Source organism: Podarcis erhardii (genome assembly GCF_964252035.2).
Source record: "Podarcis erhardii genome assembly, chromosome: 12".
Lineage (NCBI taxonomy): Eukaryota > Metazoa > Chordata > Lepidosauria > Squamata > Lacertidae > Podarcis > Podarcis erhardii.
Genome location: NC_138513.1, coordinates 17,742,611 through 17,763,803, shown reverse-complemented (window position 1 = coordinate 17,763,803; position 21,193 = coordinate 17,742,611). Strand labels below are relative to the sequence as shown.

The window sequence follows — 21,193 nt, the reverse complement described above, 5'->3', positions numbered from 1 at the left end:
AGCCACATGCCACTCGGCCCTGAGCCAAAAAAGGAGGGGCCACTCCCTGCCCCCACCCAATTTATTTATTGAATGTATGCAGGCCGCTCCCCATTTGTGTGGGGGTTGCGTTCTGGGTCATTGCACATGCCAGTTGTTTGTAAGGCTGTCCCACTCCTGCCCCGCCCCCTTCCAGGGCCCAAAACAAAGCATGTGTTAGTGGTCGTGCATCAATTGTCAGATGTGAGCAAAATGGCCGCCGCTTGTATACCAACCTCCCTCCAAAGGAGCCCAAGGTGGCAAACCTGTCACTACTAAAATAATACAATTAAAACTTAAAAACAGTAAAAAAAAAACACCAACCTTCTCAAAAAAAATTTTATTTTATTTTTTATTTATTAAATTTGTGTACTGCCCTTCATCTGAAGATCCCAGGGCAGTTTGCAGCCTAAAAATACAAGATAAGAATGCAAAATACGTAATAAAAACAAGGACACAACAAAACTATAACCTCCCCCCCCAAAAAAAAACACACATCTAAAAGGATATAAGATGTTAAATAGCCAAAGGCCTGATTAAAGAGGAACATTTTTTGCCTGGGGGAAAAGGAAGACCCAGGTAATTATAGACTGGTGAGCTTGACATTGATACCAGGAAAGGTCCTAGAACAGATAATTCAACAGTCGGTCTGTGAGCATTTAGAAAAGGATGCTGTGATTACTAAGACCCAACATGGGTTTCTCAAAAATAAATCATCCCAGGCCAATCTGATTTCTTTTTCTTTCTTTTTTCTTTTTGGAATTACAAACTTGGAAGATCAGGGAAATGCTGTGGACACAGTGTATCTTGATTTCAGTAAGGCTTTCAGCAAGGCCTCCATGATATTCTTGTGAGGAAGCTGGTAAAATGTGGGTTGAACGAGGTAATTGTTAGATGGATTTGACTGACCAAACCCAAAGAGATTAATGGTTCCTTGCCATCCTGGAAAAAAAGTGGCAAGTGGGGTGCCGCAAGGTTCTGCCCTGGGCCCGTTGTTGTTCAACGTCTTTATAAATGACTTGGATGAAGGAACGGAGAGGATGCTCATCAAATTTGCAGATGGCACCACACTGGGAGAGGTAGCTAATACTGCAGAAGACAGAATCAGAATTCAAAATGACCTTAACATATTGGAGAACTGGGCACAAGCTAACAAAATGAATTTCAATAGGGACAAATGTAAGGTTCTGCACTAAGACAGGAAGAACCAGATGTACAAATATAGGATGGGCGACACCTGGCTTACTGGCAGTACATTTGAAAAGGATCTAGGGGTATCGGTAGACCACAAGCTAAACATGACTCAACAGTGTGATGCAGCAGCAGCAGCAGTAGCAAAAAAAAAGCTAATGCTATTCTAGGCTGCATCAACCGAAGTCTTGTGTCCAGATCAAGGGAAGTAATAGTACCACTCTATTCTGCCTTAGTCAGACCACAATTATGAATACTGTGTCCAGTTCTGGGCACCACAATTCAAGAAGGATGTTGACAAGCTGGAACATGTGCAGAGGGAGGGCAACCAAGATGATCAAGGGTCTGGAAAGTAAGCCTTATGAGGAGCACTTGAAAAGAGCTGGGTATGTTTAGCCTGAAAAAGAGGAGACTGAGACGAGATAGGATAACCATTTTCAAATATCTTAAGGGCTGTCATATAAAAGAGCATGCTTGTTTTCTCCTGTTCTGGAGGGTAGGACTCAAACCAATGGCTTCAAGTCACAAGAAAGGAGATTCCGACTTAAATTCCGGCAAAAACTTTCTGACAGCAAGAACTGTTCGGCAGACTCCCACGAGAGGTGGTGGACTCTCCTTCCTTGGAGGTTTTTAAGCAGACATTGGATGGCCATCTGCCATGGATGGTTTAGCTGAGATTCCTGCATTGCGGGGGAGGGGGGGTTGGACTAGATGACCCATGGGTCCCTTCCAGCTCAAAGATTCTATGATTGCAGAAAAGGCCCGTTCTTGTGTTGCCGCCCTTTGTACCTGTCATGGAGGAGGCACATGACGAAGGCTTTAGAAACTCCTGGAATAAATAATTTACTCTCAAAACTAATCATTTCAGGGTTGCCAGGGTCAGGTCCTTCAGCCATCACATGTCTGGGCAAACAGATGTTTTTAAATTCCTCTGAAAAGTTAATAGTGAGGGAGGCTGACACATCTCACCAAGGGAGGGCATTTCAGAAACAGGGAATCTGCCAACTGCTTTTGGCTCGTCAGAGGCCTCTGTTGAAATCAGAGAAGAGGCAAGATTTGAACTGACTACCTAGCTGACCTCTAAGCCACTATACCAGAAGTGGCCATTGTGGTGCCCTCCAAGCTCCCATCATTCCCAGCCAGTATATGATTGTGAAGGTTGTAGTCCAACCATATCCAGAAGAAAACACAATGGCTACCTCTGTACTATGTGGTTCTAGTGTTGTCTTGGCACTATGACGTGAATTTTGCCCCAAATAGCTGAGATTTTAAAATTATGTCTCTTACTCTTTTGAAACTTTTTTTTATTACAAATATTTCTTGGTAAAAATTAATTTTGAAACATAGTGAAATGAATAAACACATTTCTGTTCAGCTCCCTCTGTAACTGGGACGACTGTTCTCAGTGATGGTTTCAATGCAGAATTCTTTTTTCCCACCAGGAGTTGCTGTTTGAGATGCTGCCCTTAACTGGCAAAACGATCATATTTGACAGCTTTCCTGATCCTTCAGACACCTGGGAAATAGTTGAGACGATTGGCAAAGGAACATATGGCAAGGTTTTCAAGGTGTTCAACAAGAAAAATGGGAGCAAAGCTGCAGTCAAAATCTTGGATCCAGTTCACGTAAGTTTACTTTTAGAATTGAGGCACATTAGAGACTGTTGTAGCTTTAAGAGCTATGTTTTATTCACATATTTACACTTCAATTTGCATGGAGGGAGTCCAGATCTTACAGCATGATCATTTCAAGAGGGTATTGTTCCCCACAGCAGTGCAGCACTGGCGTCAAAGTCATCTCCCCCAGCTAGCCTTCAGCCAGCCTGCCCAAGATGGAGCCCACTGTTGGTTCTCCCCCGTCATCTTCCCAGCACACCTTGCTAAAGATTCTTTCCCTGTCACCCTACACCCAGTTACCCTGGCAACCTTCTATCTGCCCAGGCCCAAGATTCCTCCTAAATGGGCCACCAACACCTTTTGACATGTTAATGTATCTTTGTAAGAAAGCTTAGCCTGTATTTTTCCACTGGCCTCCAGTCTTCCCTTCAATACAGCAAATAATCAAAATCCTACCATTTATTAATTTATAGTGTTTAGGTGGGTGTCTCCCATCTATAACAATATATTCATTGCCTTTATTGGCTAGCTTATTCTTCCTCTGTTGTTTCATAAATTTGCCACAAAGCCCTTATGTTCTTGAAATGCTGGCTGCTGTTTGAGAAAGGTGGGGTTTCAGGTGCCAACTGGTCCATAGTTTATGCTTCATGGACTGTGAATGTAATGCCCTCATCTGTGGAAGTTTGACCGCATAGATTATATCGCTTCCTTAAACTGAAGGAATCCTGAGTGTCTGAAGAGGGAGCCATTGCAATAAACAAGGTGCTTGAAAATTTCCATCTTTCTTTAAGAACACTGCACTGGATTGAACTGAAGAAATGAAATAACTAACGGGGGGAAAGCCAAGCGACTGCTATCAATTTAACTTTTTTTCTGACTTAACTCATTTGTAGGTTTGATTTTTTCTTTTTCTAAATGCTTCTTGATTTTTACAGCGGTTTTAAGATATGTGAAATATAAAGAGAGGACGTTCTTAGCAAAACTAAGAATATGTGAGTTGGAACTCAAAGAGACCCCCTTTTTGTAGCCTGCGATGGGGAAAAACAGGAATAATGCTATCAGTATCCAACTATTGATATCCAATTGTTTTATAGGCTGCAGTTTCTATAAAAACCTCCATCCTGGCTTCTAAAGGGACTTTGCAGCAAATGCACTAAGCCTTACTTCCTAGGATCAGAAACCTGGTGCCCTCTACGTGTCATAAGACTACAACTCCCAGCATTCCTACCAATTGGCCATGCTGGCCTGGGACTGATGGGAGTTGGGTACAGTATTCAGAGGGCCACAGGTCTCCCATTCCAGCTATATACACACTTACCAGGAAATAAGTCTCATTGAACTCAGTGGGGCTTACTTAGAGCAGATGTGTACAGGATTGCACTGGGGGAAAGCCCCTAGAAGTGTTGAGTTCAGGTTATACTTTTTCTCAGACTTCAGATACTTATGGCTAGAAATCTTTTCCCCAATTTCTCTTTTAATCTTTCAGTATTTTCTCAAAAGACCGATTTGTTTTCAGATTCTATGCAGTGCGAAACCTTTTAACTGTACATCAATAAGTATACCTAATAAGTATATTATTACATGTTGTCCGTAAAACATGTTCACAAGGTGTTCCATTAACTCACTGTTTCTTTTGCTTTCCATCCATGTTACTAGGACATTGATGAGGAAATTGAAGCAGAGTACAACATTTTGAAAGCTCTTTCTGACCATCCAAATGTCGTCAAGTTCTATGGACTGTATTACAAGAAAGATGTGAAGGATGGAGACCAGCTGTGGCTGGTTCTGGAGGTAGGAGCTTTGCTTATTGGTTGGTTTTTGTTCTCCTTCTGGTTTTTAAGTGACCACCCCAACAGGGGTGACCACCCCAACATTGAGTAAGCTCAATGTCATTACTAAATAGTTTTGAGTGTCACAGGATATTATTCTAATTGCACTTACTAGATACAGCAGAGGTAGACTGTGTGGCACCCTTAAAATGCCATTGGACTGCCACTCCCATCAGTCTTAGACAGTGTAGCCAATAGTCAGGGAGGATGGGAGTTGTAGTCCAAAACATCTGGAAGATGCCATCTTGCTTACACCTGAGATACTACATCCAATTGACTTTCAGGACCCATCATATCCCAATAGCCTAAGGCATGCCTTAGGAGTCTCTGGTACCACTCCCTGTGTGATCATTTGTGTTTATGATGGCTTTTAGATGGTTTTATGTGCAGATACAGTGATACCTTGGGTTAAGAACTTAACTTGTTCTGGAGGTCCGTTCTTAACCTGAAACTGTTCTTAACCTGAGGTACCACTTTAGCCAATGGGGCCTCCCGCTTCCACTGTGCCGCCACCACGCAATTTCTGTTCTCATCCTGAAGCAAAGTTCTTAACCCGAGATACTATTTCTGGGTTAGCGGAGTCTGTAACCTGAAGCGTCTGTAACCCGAGACTCTGGCTTATAGCCAGAACCAGCTCACCGGCAAGGTGGGGTGAAACAGTCACCTCAGGCGGTGGAAATACAAGAGGCAGCATCCTGTCCGTCCTGCCACTTCTGTTGCCATAGAAACTCTGCTCTGCCACTGGTCTCCCCTGCACCCCTAAGTAGCAAAGCTCTCTAGAATGCCTCCCCTCTCTCACCAAGTCGGCTTTGCCACCTGGTGGGACGGGAGATTCAACCAGGGCTTCTCCTTAAGGAGAGGCCCTTGCTAAATTTTGCTTCCTACCACCTTATGGCAAGGCTTTGCAAGGGCTTTTCCTTGAAGGGAAGCCCTTGCAGAGCCTCACCTTTCTTTTTTCATGACAGCAGAGAAGCCCAGTTCACAGTGAGAAGAACACAGCAGATCAATGCAGCCCTGTAAGCTTAGGGCAAGCCCAGTGTCTTCTTGAGAAGCACTCTGGGGAGGGCCAACAGACTTGAGGAAAATATTCTGGCCTGTTCCAGGCATCGGCTGATCTCATGTGAGATAAAGATTAAGTGACTGGGCACCTCAGATCTTGGGGGGAGAACCTAGAAATGCCAGAGTTTGCTGGCAGCTCTGCTTGTCATCTTCATGCCTCGCTATTGTAGTACAGCCAAGGAAAGACTGTTTCTGCTTTGTTTTGAGCACCTAAGCTGCTATTTAATGTGACAGTAGTAGTGTCTTGATTTGGCCCTGCAAGTCAGCTGTTAATCTGCAGCAGCATCCATAGACATCTTCCTGCAGAAAACCCCATTTTCAATGAATGAGAGTTATACAGCTGCTCCATTGACTTGTGGGGGTGGGGGAGGAGCAGCTCCCCCCCCCAATCAAGTAAATAAATAAAAATACTTAACTAACTGACCAATTGTGTCACAGATAACTCGGTTCTGCCCCCCCCCCATAATAACCACCCTTCTGATAAATCCTGGCTATGCCCATGTTGACTTTGGAAAACAATTGCTAGACATTTAGGGAAGTCTCTGAAGGGTGGGCGTATTAACTCCCACAATTTTACTTACTATATTATTGTTGGGAAGCAAGTGAGGCCAGCAGCAAAATGTTGTGCTTCGGTTTTAGATGCCGGCCATGCCCTTTACCCGGGTATTCCATTCCATTCTCCCTCCTCCCCCATTTTCTGTCACACACACACCTGCAAGAGTCAGCATTCCAGGGCCACTGAGCATGCTCAGTCCCCACTAGGATGTTTTGAGAAGAGTTCCCCCTCCCCCTTAGGGTTTATTCCCCCTGATTTTTTCCAAATGATTTCTACAAAGCTTTGGCTTCCTGTGAGCTTTTTTGCTGCTTCCCTCTCGTTCATGGATGGTGCTGTTTTGGCTGCATCGACGCTCATAGCCTGAACCCTGAGAATGGAGAGCATGAAATACGATGACTCATCTTTGTAGTTCAGCTGCAGGCCTGCCCTGATAAGTGTTGCGTTATGAATTCTTCCTTGCAGCAGTCTTTGAAGTTAATTAATAATGCTAACCACACACACTACTAATCCCAAAGAATAATTATCATGGAGGATTATTGTGATCCAGTTGGCAGCAGTGTTTGCTAATTTAAAGCCCTGCCTGAAGTGATACTAAGTTATATTATTCGGCTTTGATCTCTCCCCCCGCTCTCTTTTAAGAGTTAACATCAAGCGTTTGCATTTTGTTCCCATTTAATTCCGCAGGAGAGATGTATAAATATTTAAATTTAACTGTGAATTCCTCAGTAGGCCTGTACTTTATCAGTTGTGAGTTTGGTTTTTATCAAAATAAATGGAACAAATGTTCTGTGAGGAATTAACAATGGGCTACAGGGATGTTTGCGCACTATTTGATATGCAGAGACATCTAAATATTTGCATAGCTGAAACTGTGCTTCAGATCTCACAAGCCAGTTTATGGAGGCCACAGAGTGTTCCTGCCTTGCGATTTTTTAGAATATGTGTGTGGAGTCGGAATTGATATAGATTAGGGGAAGAATCATGCAAACCACCTTGGTTCTTATTATGTGGCCAACATCACTGTGTAAACTGGTGTGCTTTATTTGGAGCAGTGAATAATCCCTGGTTATATAAGAATGTTTTTCCACCAAGTTCTGTGACTCGCTTCCTACCCATCCTGCAAGTTTTCTACTCCACACTTCCCCAACCTGATCATGGATGATAGGAGTTGTGGTTCAAAATATCTGGAGCACACTTGGTTGGAGAATGCAGTTATAGTCTTTTCCCCTTTCCCCTTGAACTTGGTAACTAAAACCTTCGGCTGCCTATAAAACAGAACAGTGGTAAGTGGTCCTTCTCAGAATAGAAACCCCCAATTCATAAGCTCCCACAGTTGTCTGTAAAATAAATTGGTTAAAAAGGGTTTCTCCGAAGCGTGTCCCAGTCGACTTATTGAATATTAATTGCAGAAGTGGTTTTACTGCTTTTATAGTACGTATTCAAACCTCATTATATGCTGCTTTGATAGCTTCTGGCTATGAAGCAGTTTATATATCTGCAAAATAAATAAATGGTGGCGCTCGCAGCCTGTGGCAAGCCAGGCATGGAAGTATAGGAAGATCCCATTGGCCCATCTAGCTCAGTATTTTCTGGAGCTCTCCAGGATTTCATTCTCTGTTCTCTCCTAGCCCTGCCTGGAGATTGATCCTGAGACCTTCTGCCTGAAAAGCAGGTGCTTTGCCCCTGAGCTATTGCCTTTCCCCAAGATGTATATGTATATGTATATGTATATGTATATGTATATGTATATGTATATGTATATGTATATGTATATGTATATGTATATGTATATGTATATGTATATGTATGAGAGAGCCATCACATGTTGCTTCTGTTCAGTCTCAACCCTGTTTGGGATAGTGTGCAAAACAGTCCAGATCTATGAAGACCAAAGGTAGCAGCAGCCTGCTTCAACTATTATAAGTTTCTCGATTCATGAGACTTGCCAGAGAGCAGAAGTTTTTCCCACCTGCTTCATATTATCAAGTCCACCTAATGGAAACAGGTGACTTTGTTGTAAGTAAGTAAGTAAGTTAGTAAGTAAATATCTGTTCTTTTACTTAAAATCAAGAGTTCTGCTATAAATGCTTGCTTGCATTTTGCATTGCATTTCCTTCTGTCCACCTCTATCTACTACATTTCCTTGTACATCTCCTTCCTTGGCCTAATCAGTTGTGCTACCGCCTGTGTGGAAACAATAGCCCAATAACAATGTGAACAAAAAGCAGGTTACTTGAACCCGCTTTATCGATAATGACGAAATGGTTCACTAAGGAACCCTTATGCCTGCTCACCGCAATAGCGCTGAAAATAGCGCTGCTTTGCTTTTGGCTGCGTGCTCTAATTATACTACATAATATATTGTCTTTCAAAAGAAGCCGTGTATGGGAAATAAATGTGCAAGCCAATATAAGAGAGCCTTTTCCTACTCTTCAGACCTGGGTATTTTTCCATGCTGCCCTGTATAATTGCTCCTTTCAATCCAGCTCTGCCTTCTTTGATCCATTACGGCTCTAAACTAGCCTTGATTTAGCCATTTCTAATAATGAGCCACGTAATGCCTCTTTTTTTTACTTCCCAATTACAGTAATTCCGCTCTTTTAAAATTATGTCCCCCTTTCTCTGCAAGATCAAAGATTTGTGACTACAAGTAGGCTTTAGAATACTGAGGTCTGGTAAATACTCGTAATTTTCTGGGGAAAATTACATATTACAATCCCTTGCTTGAGCAGACTGAGGGCATAAATTGTTGCCTACCCTGGGGTACAGAATAAAGGCCTAACACTTTGTTTTCATCATCATGTAGAAAAGCAAAAAGCCAGATGAAAGTTTAGGTACAAGTTCTAAGGTATCTACCCTACTAGTGTCAAGATTTGATTTATGTCCAGAGTCAGCTGTTTGAGAATCAGTCTTCTTCACCCTAAAGAACTCTGGGTTCAGCCAGGTTTGATCTTGTGTCTGGATCTGAATCCACTGAGTGAAAAAGGAAGCTCCATGGTCTCTTCCCCTTCATCACTTATTATGGGGAGTCAAAATAGCTCTAGCCTTCCCCCTTCCTTTTGGGCAGAAGTGGATGAAATGTGCAGGCATGGTCATATATTCTGAGGGAGGTGGTGAAGCCTGCCAGATTTCAGAGTGATAGCTCATTAGTGCAGACTTTAAAGTTTTGGGTTATGAAAAATAGAAATCATTTGACCTCCACTAACACTATGGGATGCGGGTGGCACTGTGGGTTAAACCACAGAGCCTAGGGCTTGCCGATCAGAAGGTCGGCGGTTCAAATCCCCACGACGGGGTGAGCTCCCGTTGCGCGGTCCCTGCTCCTGCCAACCTAGCAGTTCGAAAGCACGTCAAAGTGCAAGTAGATAAATAGGTACCGCTCCAGCGGGAAGGTAAACGGCATTTCCGTGTGCTGCTCTGGTTCGCCAGAAGCAGCATAGTCCTGCTGGCCACATGACCGGAAGCTGTATGCCGGCTCCCTCGGCCAATAAAGCGAGATGAGTGGCGCAACCCCAGAGTCGGTCACGACTGGACCTAATGGTCAGGGGTCCCTTTACCTTTAATACTATGTGGGCTATTGATCTGAAAGATTTGAGAGAGGTAAGAAAACTGGCAGATCAGACCTATTTGTCTGTATAAGTTTTTGTGTCAGGAGTCCTTAAAATATACAGAGGGGACTTTTTTTTGGCTCCGTGGCCCAGATTCATATCAGCATCACCCCAATTTGGTGGGTGGGTGGGTCACATGAAGTAACAATGACATCATATGCAAGATGCTGCTAAACAGGATCCCCCTATAATTTTAGCACTATTGGTCTCTAAGGTGCTACTCGACAATTTTTTAAATATATTTTGACCAAAAATATTTCCCATTAGCTTGATTTCGCTTTTCACAAAAGATGGAAAAGACTGCATTACTTATTTATTTGATTTTATTTTTTATTATTGTTGTGTGGGTTGAGAGAACAGCACACAACATTTTTTGGTGGGGTGTCTGCTTCAACATGGGGGGGGGGACTTGTAGAGAGCTCTTCTCAGGTAAGCCCCAAAACACTATCAGCAGCAATATTTGAATCAGTGTATTGATGAGTTGCTGATTCAGTGTTATATTTTTATTGCTTGTGTTCTGGTGTTTATATATGTTTGTTGTGCATTACACTGAACTCCTTTGGAAAAAGGATAATTTATAAATATCTTAAATAAATAAAATTCAACATGTTCTGAATTTATATGTATATATAAATGTATACATTAATGCCACAGTGAGAGAAGAGATGATGAGCAACACATTTAAAAAGACCCCTTTGCTGAAAATGTTGTAAGGAGTGGTCAGACTAAATTTGCATATTTTCATGTGCTTATACAAATGCAAATTCTAATGCTGGCCATAAGAAGATCAGACTTAAAATAAAAATAAAAATGTCTTGGCAAATGTATGCAAGGTCTATGGTGTAGTTCAGCCTAGAATCCTTGAATCATCTTTCAAAGTTACAACTTGAGCTACACAAGATGACTGGTCTCTTTTTCTTTAATTCAGTCCCTGGATACGGCCTCTAACTACTTCTCAGTGGGAACTTCTGGAAGGATTGAAGAGCTAAATAGAGATCCAAACAGCATACATTTGATCTAATTCTTACATGTAAAGCACATGACTTTCCCCACAAAGAAGAGTTTGAGGGTGCTGGGAACTTTAGGTAGAAATCAACAACAAGCAATGATAAATGTTATGTCTGGGCAAGCATTTCAACTTGCTAGATGGAATGACACCCCCCCACGCCTCTCACCCCCCAAGTGCTGATCTATGGGTTCTCCTGACCCCCTGAGCTAATTTTGGGGAGTGTGTGTGGAGGGGGGAACCCCTCTGAGCAACATCTGGAGCGCTACAGCCATCCTACAGGTTACAAGCTGGAGAACTCACCTTGGTTTTGAGGTGGGCAGCTCCTGAAGTTTGTTTACAAGCCAAGCTTGGGAGAACATCCCCACTGCTTCTAGTGTGAGAAATTGGTAAGTGGCTGTCAGTTTTCAGCCTTCTGCTTTGCACACAGAAGGTCACAGGTTCAATCTGCAACATCTGTAGAAAGGGCTAGGAGAGGCTTCTGCCTGAAATCCTATAGAGCGGCTCTCAGCATGGACAATATAAGCTAAATGGGTGAATAGTCTGATTTGGGATAAGGCAGTTTCCGGTGTTCTTATGTCTGATGCTCAGTACTTCTTCCTCTTCCCACATCCCTCCAATATCAAGAAAAATTATTGCTTTATGGGTCTCATCTTCCTTGCCTGTCTAGCATAGCTCAGTGATGGGCTAATTGAGAAGCAAGTGAACAAATGATTTTTTTGATTTTTTTGAATGACCAAATTTATAATGGAGCCCTTGCTTCCAGTGCTTCCAAGTGTCATTTTAAATTGCAACCCCATCTTCGAAATCATCCAGCTCATCTTGCAGTTTTAACTCATCATTCATCTGTAACACAGGCGGCACATTTCTATTAGCAGAGCACATGGCCTCTTCTCACCCCAGGTAACCAATGACTCAACACGGGCATTAGGAAGCTGCTGTGCCTGTAGATTCAAGGATCATTAGTCCCAGTGCTAAGGAGTTCACATGTGGCAGAGGATGGAAGAGAAGCAGAACCAGGTACCCAAACATAAGCCAAAGGTGAAAAAGAGCCTAGACCCAGACAAAAACAGGAGACCAGCATCCCTAGTCACACCTAGGGTCCTTCCAGACTTCCTGTTGCCCTGCTGCCCCCTCCCCCCAGGAAAACCCAATCTTTACCACTGAATAGGAGCAAACATCCATCAGGTTTTCCTGGGGGAAATGGTGGGAAAACAGAAAACCGCTTGGACACGTGCTTTCTAGACATGGGTCAAGAAGAAGTGTGGATGAGCCCATAGACCTTCAGTTGAACACAGGGGCTTGGGTCAGTGGACCCAGACCTGTTCCCTGTTCCTTCATATATCAGGAGAATATGACTATGGCTTCCCTTGTGCTCCTGCCAATGCGTCCACCCAGTGCCAACCTCTCCCTTCCACTAAGTGGCAGTGGCACTGACCCTGGTACTGGGAGCAGCTAGGTGCGTGACCACACCCCTCTCTGTTGATAACTGTTACTGGGAATATGTGATTTAAAAACCATTGCAAGTGGTTGCATTAACATCTGGTTCAGTGAGTTTCAGATTAGGATTGTGACACGTGTTCATAGTTATATAAAAGTCTGCTGGCTCAGAGCAAGAGTTCCATTGTGCTCTTCCCCACTGCCCTCCCCAAATGCAATTCAGAGGTGATTCATAAGCGTAGCAGAATATTTTAGGCAAATGGGGGTGAATTCTGTTGTTTTCATTTCCTTCTGCTCCCCAGTCATATTTTCATGGATATTGTTGCTAAACTGCTGTATGTTCAGCTGCACCAATTTAGACAGTTGACTGTGTGTGTTGTGTTGTTGTGTGTTTGTAAAGACCTAACCTTTGATCTGTGCCTACAAAGACAGTCATGGTGTCTTGACACAATTAGTAAAAATAGACATAGGAACAGAAAAAATAAATTGGAGGGGACACTTTGCCCATGAGGTTTTCCCTGGGCTGTGGAGAAAATAGAACAAGGCTTATATTAACCCGGGGAAGGCAGAGTGCTGCTTGCCCAGTTCAAAAAAGGACATGGAGGACTATGCTTCCAAATATTCCTTCTCCATTATGTTTTGAATTTCACTACAAATAAATGTGCTGGATACTGTGCAAAAAAACATCTTTGTGTACATTTCTTCCTGCGTGTGCTGAAGAGTGCTTCGGCTTCTTCCTTTGAGGACCGCAGTGATATTAACTTCGCCTGACAACTGCTTTTCAACGCCTTCATTTTATGCACCTCCAAAAGTGCCAGTTTATAGGAAGATCAAATAATAATTTAAAAAGTATTAGATACTAAGAAAGATACTGTGAAAGGCGTGTTTATTTTGTATGGTTAACAAGTTTCTTGGCGTGCCAACCTTTAATTTATGCTCAGTGTTAAAAGGGTGGGGGCACAGCTCAATGGTAGAGCACTTGCTTGGCATGCAGAAGGTGCCAGCTTCAATCTCCAGGCAGGCCTGGGAGAGACCCTTGCCTAAAAGCCTGGAAAGCCACTGCCAGTCAGTGAAGGCAGTATTGAACTAGATGGGCCAACATTCTTCCTTGGTGTGAGGCTGCTTCCTAGGTTCCTATGTAAACCCAAGATGGCTGGCATCCATTGTCTTGGGAGACAATGGAGGACTGCGCCTTTGGAGGTGGTCAAGCTGTTGGATGTTTGCAGCGCCTGCTGTGGCTGTAGAGATCAATGTGGGAGAGACATGTTTTGTTGCAACTGGGGCAGATGAAGGTGTCCAGTTATGCTCCTGCAGGTGCACCATGACATTTCTTCGCTCTGCGCTCCTCCCAGTGGTCATTTCTCCTCTGATCACAGCTATGAATACACGACTTGACTGTCTGTCTCCAGGTACTGTGGTTGCCTGCAAGGGATTCTCACATGGCAGGGTTGATGCTGCTGCCAGCCTTTGCAGATTTTTGGGGTTCATTATCTTGGGTGGCACACCATAACACAGTTTCTTCAGGTCCACAATCTCATGTGATGACCCAAAACACACATTTTGGGGTACCATGCCTGAAAAACATCAACATTTTTCCAGGGCTTGGGATCTCGCATGGGTCATGTGATTCATGTGGGAATGCAGACCCAGAAGATGGCGTCCCAGATTTGGACTGTGTCATGTTAAGGGTATGTGTTTGAGGGGTATGTGTCTTCAGTCAGAAGAGAAAGAGACCCATCAGTGAGGAGCAATTGTGTGGATGGGAGATTGCATATGTGCTTGTTCTGGTAACGCACCACTTCTGATTCCTCACCTGAATTGAGTGTTCATTGTGGCTCATGAAAGGGCCAGGCCTTCTGCAAATATTTAAACTGATGAGAAGCCCTGTCCTTGGATGGCTTACGCCCAACAGAGCCTCACTGAAGAGCACAGAGCTAACCTCAGCATATTATTTTGACAAATGGGCAGTCGATACACCACAGATTCCCACAGGACTGCAAAACTTCCATTGAGTTTCAGTTTGTTTATTGGTTTCACCATCGATTGTATGACAAGATAAACATGGACAATTAATGAAGCATTCAGCTGTCCTTAAAACAGACTGCCACATGAGAATCTAGGTAAATAAGTCAAGTATTTCTGTGGAAAGGGTAAACGGAGCCACTTTTTCTAGTGATTGCCTATATCTCTTTGCGTGCAAGGCCTCAAGTTTCCTGCTAACTGCTACCAAAGGTCAAAACAAACAAGTGAGCTGGCTGAATAACATAGCTCTTACTTCCTTCTAGATGGGCCATTGCAATAAATAAGTAGGAATACCTTACATAGTGGCCTAAACTGCAAGCACAATGTCTTAAATCATAAGGGATCTCCTCAGGTTCTCCTCAAAAACAGCATAGGGTATTTTGTTAAAATTATGTGAAAGCTCCCAGTTTTTGAGGTGTGATACATAGTTCATCTTGGAAAAGGAATGTAGCTCAGTGGTAGAGGACATACTCTGCATACAAAAGGTCCCAAGTTCAATCCCTGGCATCTCCATCTAAAGCTGGGGAAAGGATCCCATCTTTGATCCCATTCATCATGGAAAAGAGGTGGGCAGAAGGCTGGCCTTCTTTTTTGTGACAGTATTCTGGTATGGAGTATCAGCTTCTTTTCCTTCACAGCCTATGGCAGCCATTTTGTACTGGCATTCGCAGCACACACCCACACCCTAATATATGAGTACTGACACCTCATTTTCTACCCAAAAAGCACTGGAGAATAATTATAGGAATTTGATAAAGGAGTTCTGGGTAATTTGCAGCAGATAAGCAAGAATTTTAGAATCCCGGTCATTTAATAATAGCAGTAACGAGCTACTCCCCCTCCAAGCTAAGACTGATGATCTAACAAAATCTTGCTGTAACCAGGAACAATTTTTGTGCTTGTGTAGAACAGGCATGGCCAAACTTGGCCCTCCAGATGTTTTGGGACTACAATTCCCACCATCCCTGACCACTGGTCCTGTTGGCTAGGGATGATGGGAGTTGTAGTCCCAAAACATCTGGAGGGCCAAGTTTGGCCATGCCTGGTGTATAATGACTATGGACTCATCTACACTTGTCAGTTAAAACATAAAAAATGTGTTATAAAAATGTGGCACCAGAGGGCACTGTAAAGAAGTGATCTGTTATCAATGGAAAATTGCATTGAGAGTTCTATTACATGGGTTTTTTAAAAGTGTTTTTACAGATCATTGTCAATCCAGTCTGAAACCTCTGTTCAGCTCTAGAACCAAAAGCAAAACCCTGTTCTGAAGAGAGCCAGTGTAGTGGTTAGTGTGTTGGACTAGGACCTGGGAAACCAGGGTTCAACACCTGTGTGCCATTCCCTTGGTGTCCTTGAGCCAGTTGTTGTCTCTCAGCTGAATCTATGCTGCAGAGTTGTTGTGATGATAAAATGGAGAGAAGGGAGAACCATGTAGGTAGGCCTCATTGAGATCATTGGAAGGAAAGTGGGATATAAATGTGGTAGTAATATTATGGCGATGTGTCTTGCGCCTTGCTCCAGCTGGTGGATTTTAAAGTTGTAGTAAAACACCAAGTAGCTCCTATGAAGCTGAAGTGTACTCATGAGAACAGAAGTCTGCCTATTGTGTAGAGTAGATGCTTAGGTAGACAGACCAATTATCTTAGCTGGGAATAAATAAGAAAGCTCCCTATGATCTTAAGGTGACCTATTTTGAGGGAGAGCTTTCAGTCCTACATGGTTTACTTTTTGATCCATCCCTAATCCATGGGAGAAAGTTAGACTATAAATATACAGTGGTACCTCAGGTTAAGTACTTAATTCGTTCCGGAGGTCCGTTCTTAACCTGAAACTGTTCTTAACCTGAAGCACCACTTTAGCTAATGGGGCCTCCCGCTGCTGCCGCACTGCCGGAGCACGATTTCTGTTCTCATCCTGAAGCAAAGTTCTTAACCCGAGGTAGTATTTCTGGGTTAGCGGAGTCTGTAACCTGAAGCGTATGTAACCTGAAGCATATGTAAACTGAGGTACCACTGTACTTTTAAATGAATGAATAGCAACTGGGTTAACAAGCCTAATAAAAAACAAAACAAAAAATGTAATCATTACTTTTTTCTTTTCTTTTCTTTTCTTTTCTTTTCAACCAAATAGCTGTGTAATGGAGGATCTGTGACTGACCTTGTAAAAGGATTTCTGAAGCGAGGAGAAAGAATGAGTGAAGTTATTATTGCTTTCATTTTACATGAAGCCCTGATGGTAAGTAAGGAAATGCATTAACAGTTCAAATATTGGCTCTTGATTTTGGTGGAGAATTAATTTTGATACAGAGTTAAGCACTGGAAGGGAAATGGGACACGGCCCCGCCAACCTCAGTCTGCCCTCAGCCAGTCCTTACCTAGTCCTCACCTGCTTTCCTTCTTCCTTACTACCAGTCCAGTGGGTAGCACTGCCTAACAGGTTCTAGCAGCCTTGCATGCTGTTATATATGAAATGGAGATCATGGTTTAATAGAAACTCTACATGGTTAAGCAAGCCTGTTTCGTAAACCATGGTTTGAAGTTGACTTGTTTAGAAACTGCTCAGAGTTGTAAAGTTGCAAGTAAGAGCTGCCAAGTCTGTCTCATGGCTGCATGAAAGAAGGGGAAGGGAGTGCATGAGTCCAAGGCTTTTACACGTAGCACTAAAGCATGGTTTAGGGTTACATACAAACACTGAATTTTGTTACATATTGCTGGTATAGCATTTCCTTCACCCCCATCTTCCTAACTACAGACACAGCAAATCTCAGGACAACACTGTAAGTTTGTAAGGTTCATTGGCTTGGGAAATGTATGAGTTTTATTCATTAAGGATTTCCCCCCCATGCAGATGTTTACCATGAGAGATAATTTAGACTCATGTGAACTATGGTGGATTTGTACTATAGGTATGTTCCTGAATTAAAAACACATTAAATGGAATACTTACTAAGTTTACAAATATTTTGACAATTTCGTATTATTTTTATTGAAGATAAATTCATTAAAAAAGCATAAACTCTCTTTTCAGGGGCTTCAGCATTTGCATGAAAACAAAACTATCCACCGTGATATCAAGGGAAATAACATCCTTCTAACCACTGAAGGAGGTGTTAAACTTGTGGATTTTGGTAAGTTGCAATGTCCTTATACCCTTGAGATGCCATGTTGCACTTGTCTGTCAAAAGCAGCCAACTTAGGGTCTGGGCAAACATGACACAATGTGAGGTGGAGCAAGCCTTGGGCTTCAATATACTCACTTCTCCTTAGGTAGAAGAATGTTACACCTGTTCTGACCAAATACTGCACTGATTTTCACCTTGGGATCTGCCTAAATGTAGTTCATGATGCAGTATCCTGGATTTCAAAAAGGAAGACCAAAGTATATTTCCAGTTGGTATAAAACTTTGGCTTAACCCAGGGGTGACTGGTGTCTCCCCTAAAAAGTGGGATTCTGTAAGTTATTGCTAAGTCATTTCCAAAAGGGACGCGGGTGGCGCTATGGGTTAAACCACAGAGTCTTGGGCTTGCCGATTGGAAGGTCAGTGGTTCGAGTCCCCGCGACGGGGTGAGCTCCCATTTTTAGGTCCCTGCTCCTGCCAACCTAGCAGTTCGAAAGCACGGCAAAGTGCAAGTAGATAAATAGGTACCGCTCCAGTGGGAAGGTAAACGGCGTTTCTGTGTGCTGCTCTGGTTCGCCAGAAGCGGCTTAGTCATGCTGGCCGCATGACCCGGAAGCCAATAAAGCGAGATGAGCACCGCAACCCCAGAGTCGGTCACGACTGGACCTAATGGTCAGGGGTCCCTTTACCTTTACCTTTACCCTTACCTTTAAGTCATTTCCACCCATCCATGACACAAGCCATTTGTCCCACACCCCTCCCATCAGTCATTATAGTTGAATTGTGTTTTGGATGTTCCTGTCGTGCAGATTAACTCCATGTGGTGAGGTGACAGACTTTTGCATAGACTGTTGCATCCCCTTTTTTATCTGGTGTTGTTATTGCCGGTGCTGCAATTATATGACTCGTCTCCTGTTCTGAGAGTTGATCTTGGTTGTTCATAAAGTTACTTTTTGTGTGCAGGCTGATTTTTATTATCCCTTTGGAGTTTTGCTTAACATTTTAAACTTGGATATAAATATTTGAAATAAATAATATAGGATTATGATGTATATACGCTGACATATGGCTAAATGTATGGGAGTCTTGTGGTTAAGAGACCAGTGGCGCAATCCTATACATTCAGAAGTTAGCCCCATTGACTTCAGTGGGGCTTACCTCCAGGAAACTGGGCACAGGATTGTGGCCAATATGTCAGATCAGGAAGGCCTCAGTTCAAACCTCACCTCTGATGTGCATGCATGTTTTGGCCTTAGGGAAGCCAATCTCAGCTCAAGATCTGTAAAATGGAAGTAATATTACTAACTTGGGTGGCGCTGTGGATTAAACCACAGAGCCTAGGACTTGCCGATCAGAAGGTCAGTGGTTTGAATCCCCGTGATGGGGTGAGCTCCCATTGTCCCAGCTCCTGCCAACCTAGCAGTTTGAAAGCACATCAAAGTGCAAGTAGATAAATAGCAGGAAGGTAAGCGGCGTTTCCGTGCGCTGCTCTGGTTCACCAGAAGCGGCTTAGTCATGCTGGCCACATGACCTGGAAGCTGTACGGCTGCTCCCTCGACCAATAAAGCGAGATGAGTGCCACAACCCCAGAGTCGGCCACGACTGGACCTAATGGTCAGGGGTCCCTTTACCTTTATTACTAACTTACCTTTCATAGTTATTATAAGGATAACAAGTTGTGTGTGTGTGTTTCTATCTAATATGTGATCACTCCGAACATTCAAAAGTGCTGTAGAAATGCTAAATATGATTATTAAAAACACTAATCATGAGTGTGCTGGGAAGTCCTGATTGCTCTAAGGTTTGGAAAAATATTCTCTTGCCTCTCAAGATACTGTGCCTACTCATGCAGCCTTGATGTTAATGAGGTTAGCCATATCGCTCAGTACTAATTAGGTCAAGCCCTGTGTGATAGTGTCCCATTCACAACAGAAAGGGAACACCTCATTCAACTGTAAAATGAATTAAGAACAAAGACTAAAGCTGATTGGTCAGAAGCACCCATGTTGACCATGAATAGGAGGCTGTAAATTTTTGAGATAAATTTCCAGGAGTAAGAAGCTTGAAGTCTTAAAATCTTGCTTTTGGCGTGGATATTGGCTTATCTTAAATTAAAATCAGATTCTTATTTCATGTAGCGTTTGGAATGAGTTTGGTTCTTTAGAATCTTAGTCTAGTTACTGGATCTAGAGCTACTTTTCAATTCACTTCAGTATTCTAGCCAAACCTATGGAGATTTTCAATAAATATTTACCCATAGGTTAAGGTAAAGGTACCCCTGACATTTAAGTCCAGTCGTGAACAACTCTAGGGTTGTGGCGCTCATCTCGCTTTACTGGCTGAGAGAAGAAGAAGAAGAAGAAGAAGAGTTTGGATTTGATATCCCGCCTTTCACTCCCTTTAAGGAGTCTCAAAGCGGCTAACATTCTCTGTTCCCTTCCTCCCCCACAACAAACACTCTGTGGGGTGAGTGGGGCTGAGAGACTTCAAAGAAGTGTGACTGGCCCAAGGTCACCCAGCAGCTGCATGTGGAGGAGCGGAGACGCGAACCCGGTTCCCCAGATTAGGAGACTACGTTTGTCTGCTTGGCTATTGCAAAACATGGAGCCTACGTTTGTCTGCTTGGCTATTGCAAAACATGGAGAGACACTATCTCACCAGTCCTACCAGTTGGGATGAATATGGATATTTTACAATTAGGGAATTAATGTTGAATGAGAGGGACTTACCTTAGGACAGGGATGGCCAATGTGGTGCCCTCCAGGTGTTCTCTGGCTCCCAGCCAGCCCTAGCCAGCTTGACCATCATTCAGGAATAATGGGAGTTGGGTATGATGGATATTCCAATAACATTTTAAGGGCATCACAGCAGCTATCCCTGTCTTAAAATATATCCAAGGTTAATTTTACATCACTTGTACTTGGAAACATCTCCCTCAGGAGCCTTGACAGAGCTCAACACCTGTAGTAGCTGTTAAAAGGAAAGAGACATTCTTACCTATACAGATGTTTTTAAAAGAAAATGTGATTTTTCTGACCTTGTTGTCCACCCTAGGATTGACATGATTGGTTGTGGTTTTACTTGTTTCACATTACTGTAATTCTTTCGATGTTTGGTGGTTTGAGCTGATATAAGATCGTTGGGGAATATATTTCAATTAAATAAATACGAGCAAAGTTAAACGCTCGTAAATTTCACTGCATTTCAGTGGACAAGATCTAAGAACAGCCTTAATTCTGTTTAAATCCGTCAAACTCAAAATGTGCTTCCCTTTCGCTGGTTGTGCCTTTAAGAACTAGCCTCCTAGTATATCTGTGGCTAGTTTGGGATTTTATCTCGGATCTCCCAGGTCAAAGTTCAGCTGTTTTTCCACTGGACTTTTGCTGGTTCTTTTTCTGTTGTTGCAACTAGTCGGTTTGTACTCTGCCAGCTTGACATCACATATGACAGCTGCTGTCAATAATAGGCAGGTTAATGGACCTTTGATAACGGAACTGGCTTTTTCTTCCCTTTGTGGCTTGTGAACTTCTGAATTGTGGGACATAATATTTTCCTGTTCTGCTAAGCCAATTTATTTTGCACAGCAGTGATGCTAGCCTTTGTGAACAGCCTGCACCTTTTGTACATTTCTTTCTTGGCTGTCATGTTATTTCACCCCCCAGCAGTCATTCCAGACACTGTTGGATTAGTACAGCCATTACAGACAATGGCGCCACAGTAGTAAAGA

General features: G+C 43.0%; 1 protein-coding gene across 2 annotated transcripts in view; it reads left to right on the top strand.

The window, feature by feature from the left end:
- Positions 1-2,655: 2,655 nt before the first annotated feature.
- Positions 2,656-21,193, top strand: part of MYO3A (myosin IIIA) — a 104,509-nt gene continuing 85,971 nt past the window's right edge. For both annotated transcript variants that reach the window (XM_081834182.1, XM_081834181.1), the window contains exons 1-4: positions 2,656-2,834; positions 4,482-4,616; positions 16,479-16,583; positions 17,376-17,475. In XM_081834182.1, coding sequence (XP_081690308.1) covers positions 2,667-2,834; positions 4,482-4,616; positions 16,479-16,583; positions 17,376-17,475 — 508 coding nt within the window. In that variant the 5' untranslated portion in view covers positions 2,656-2,666. The remainder of the gene's footprint in view (positions 2,835-4,481; positions 4,617-16,478; positions 16,584-17,375; positions 17,476-21,193) is intronic.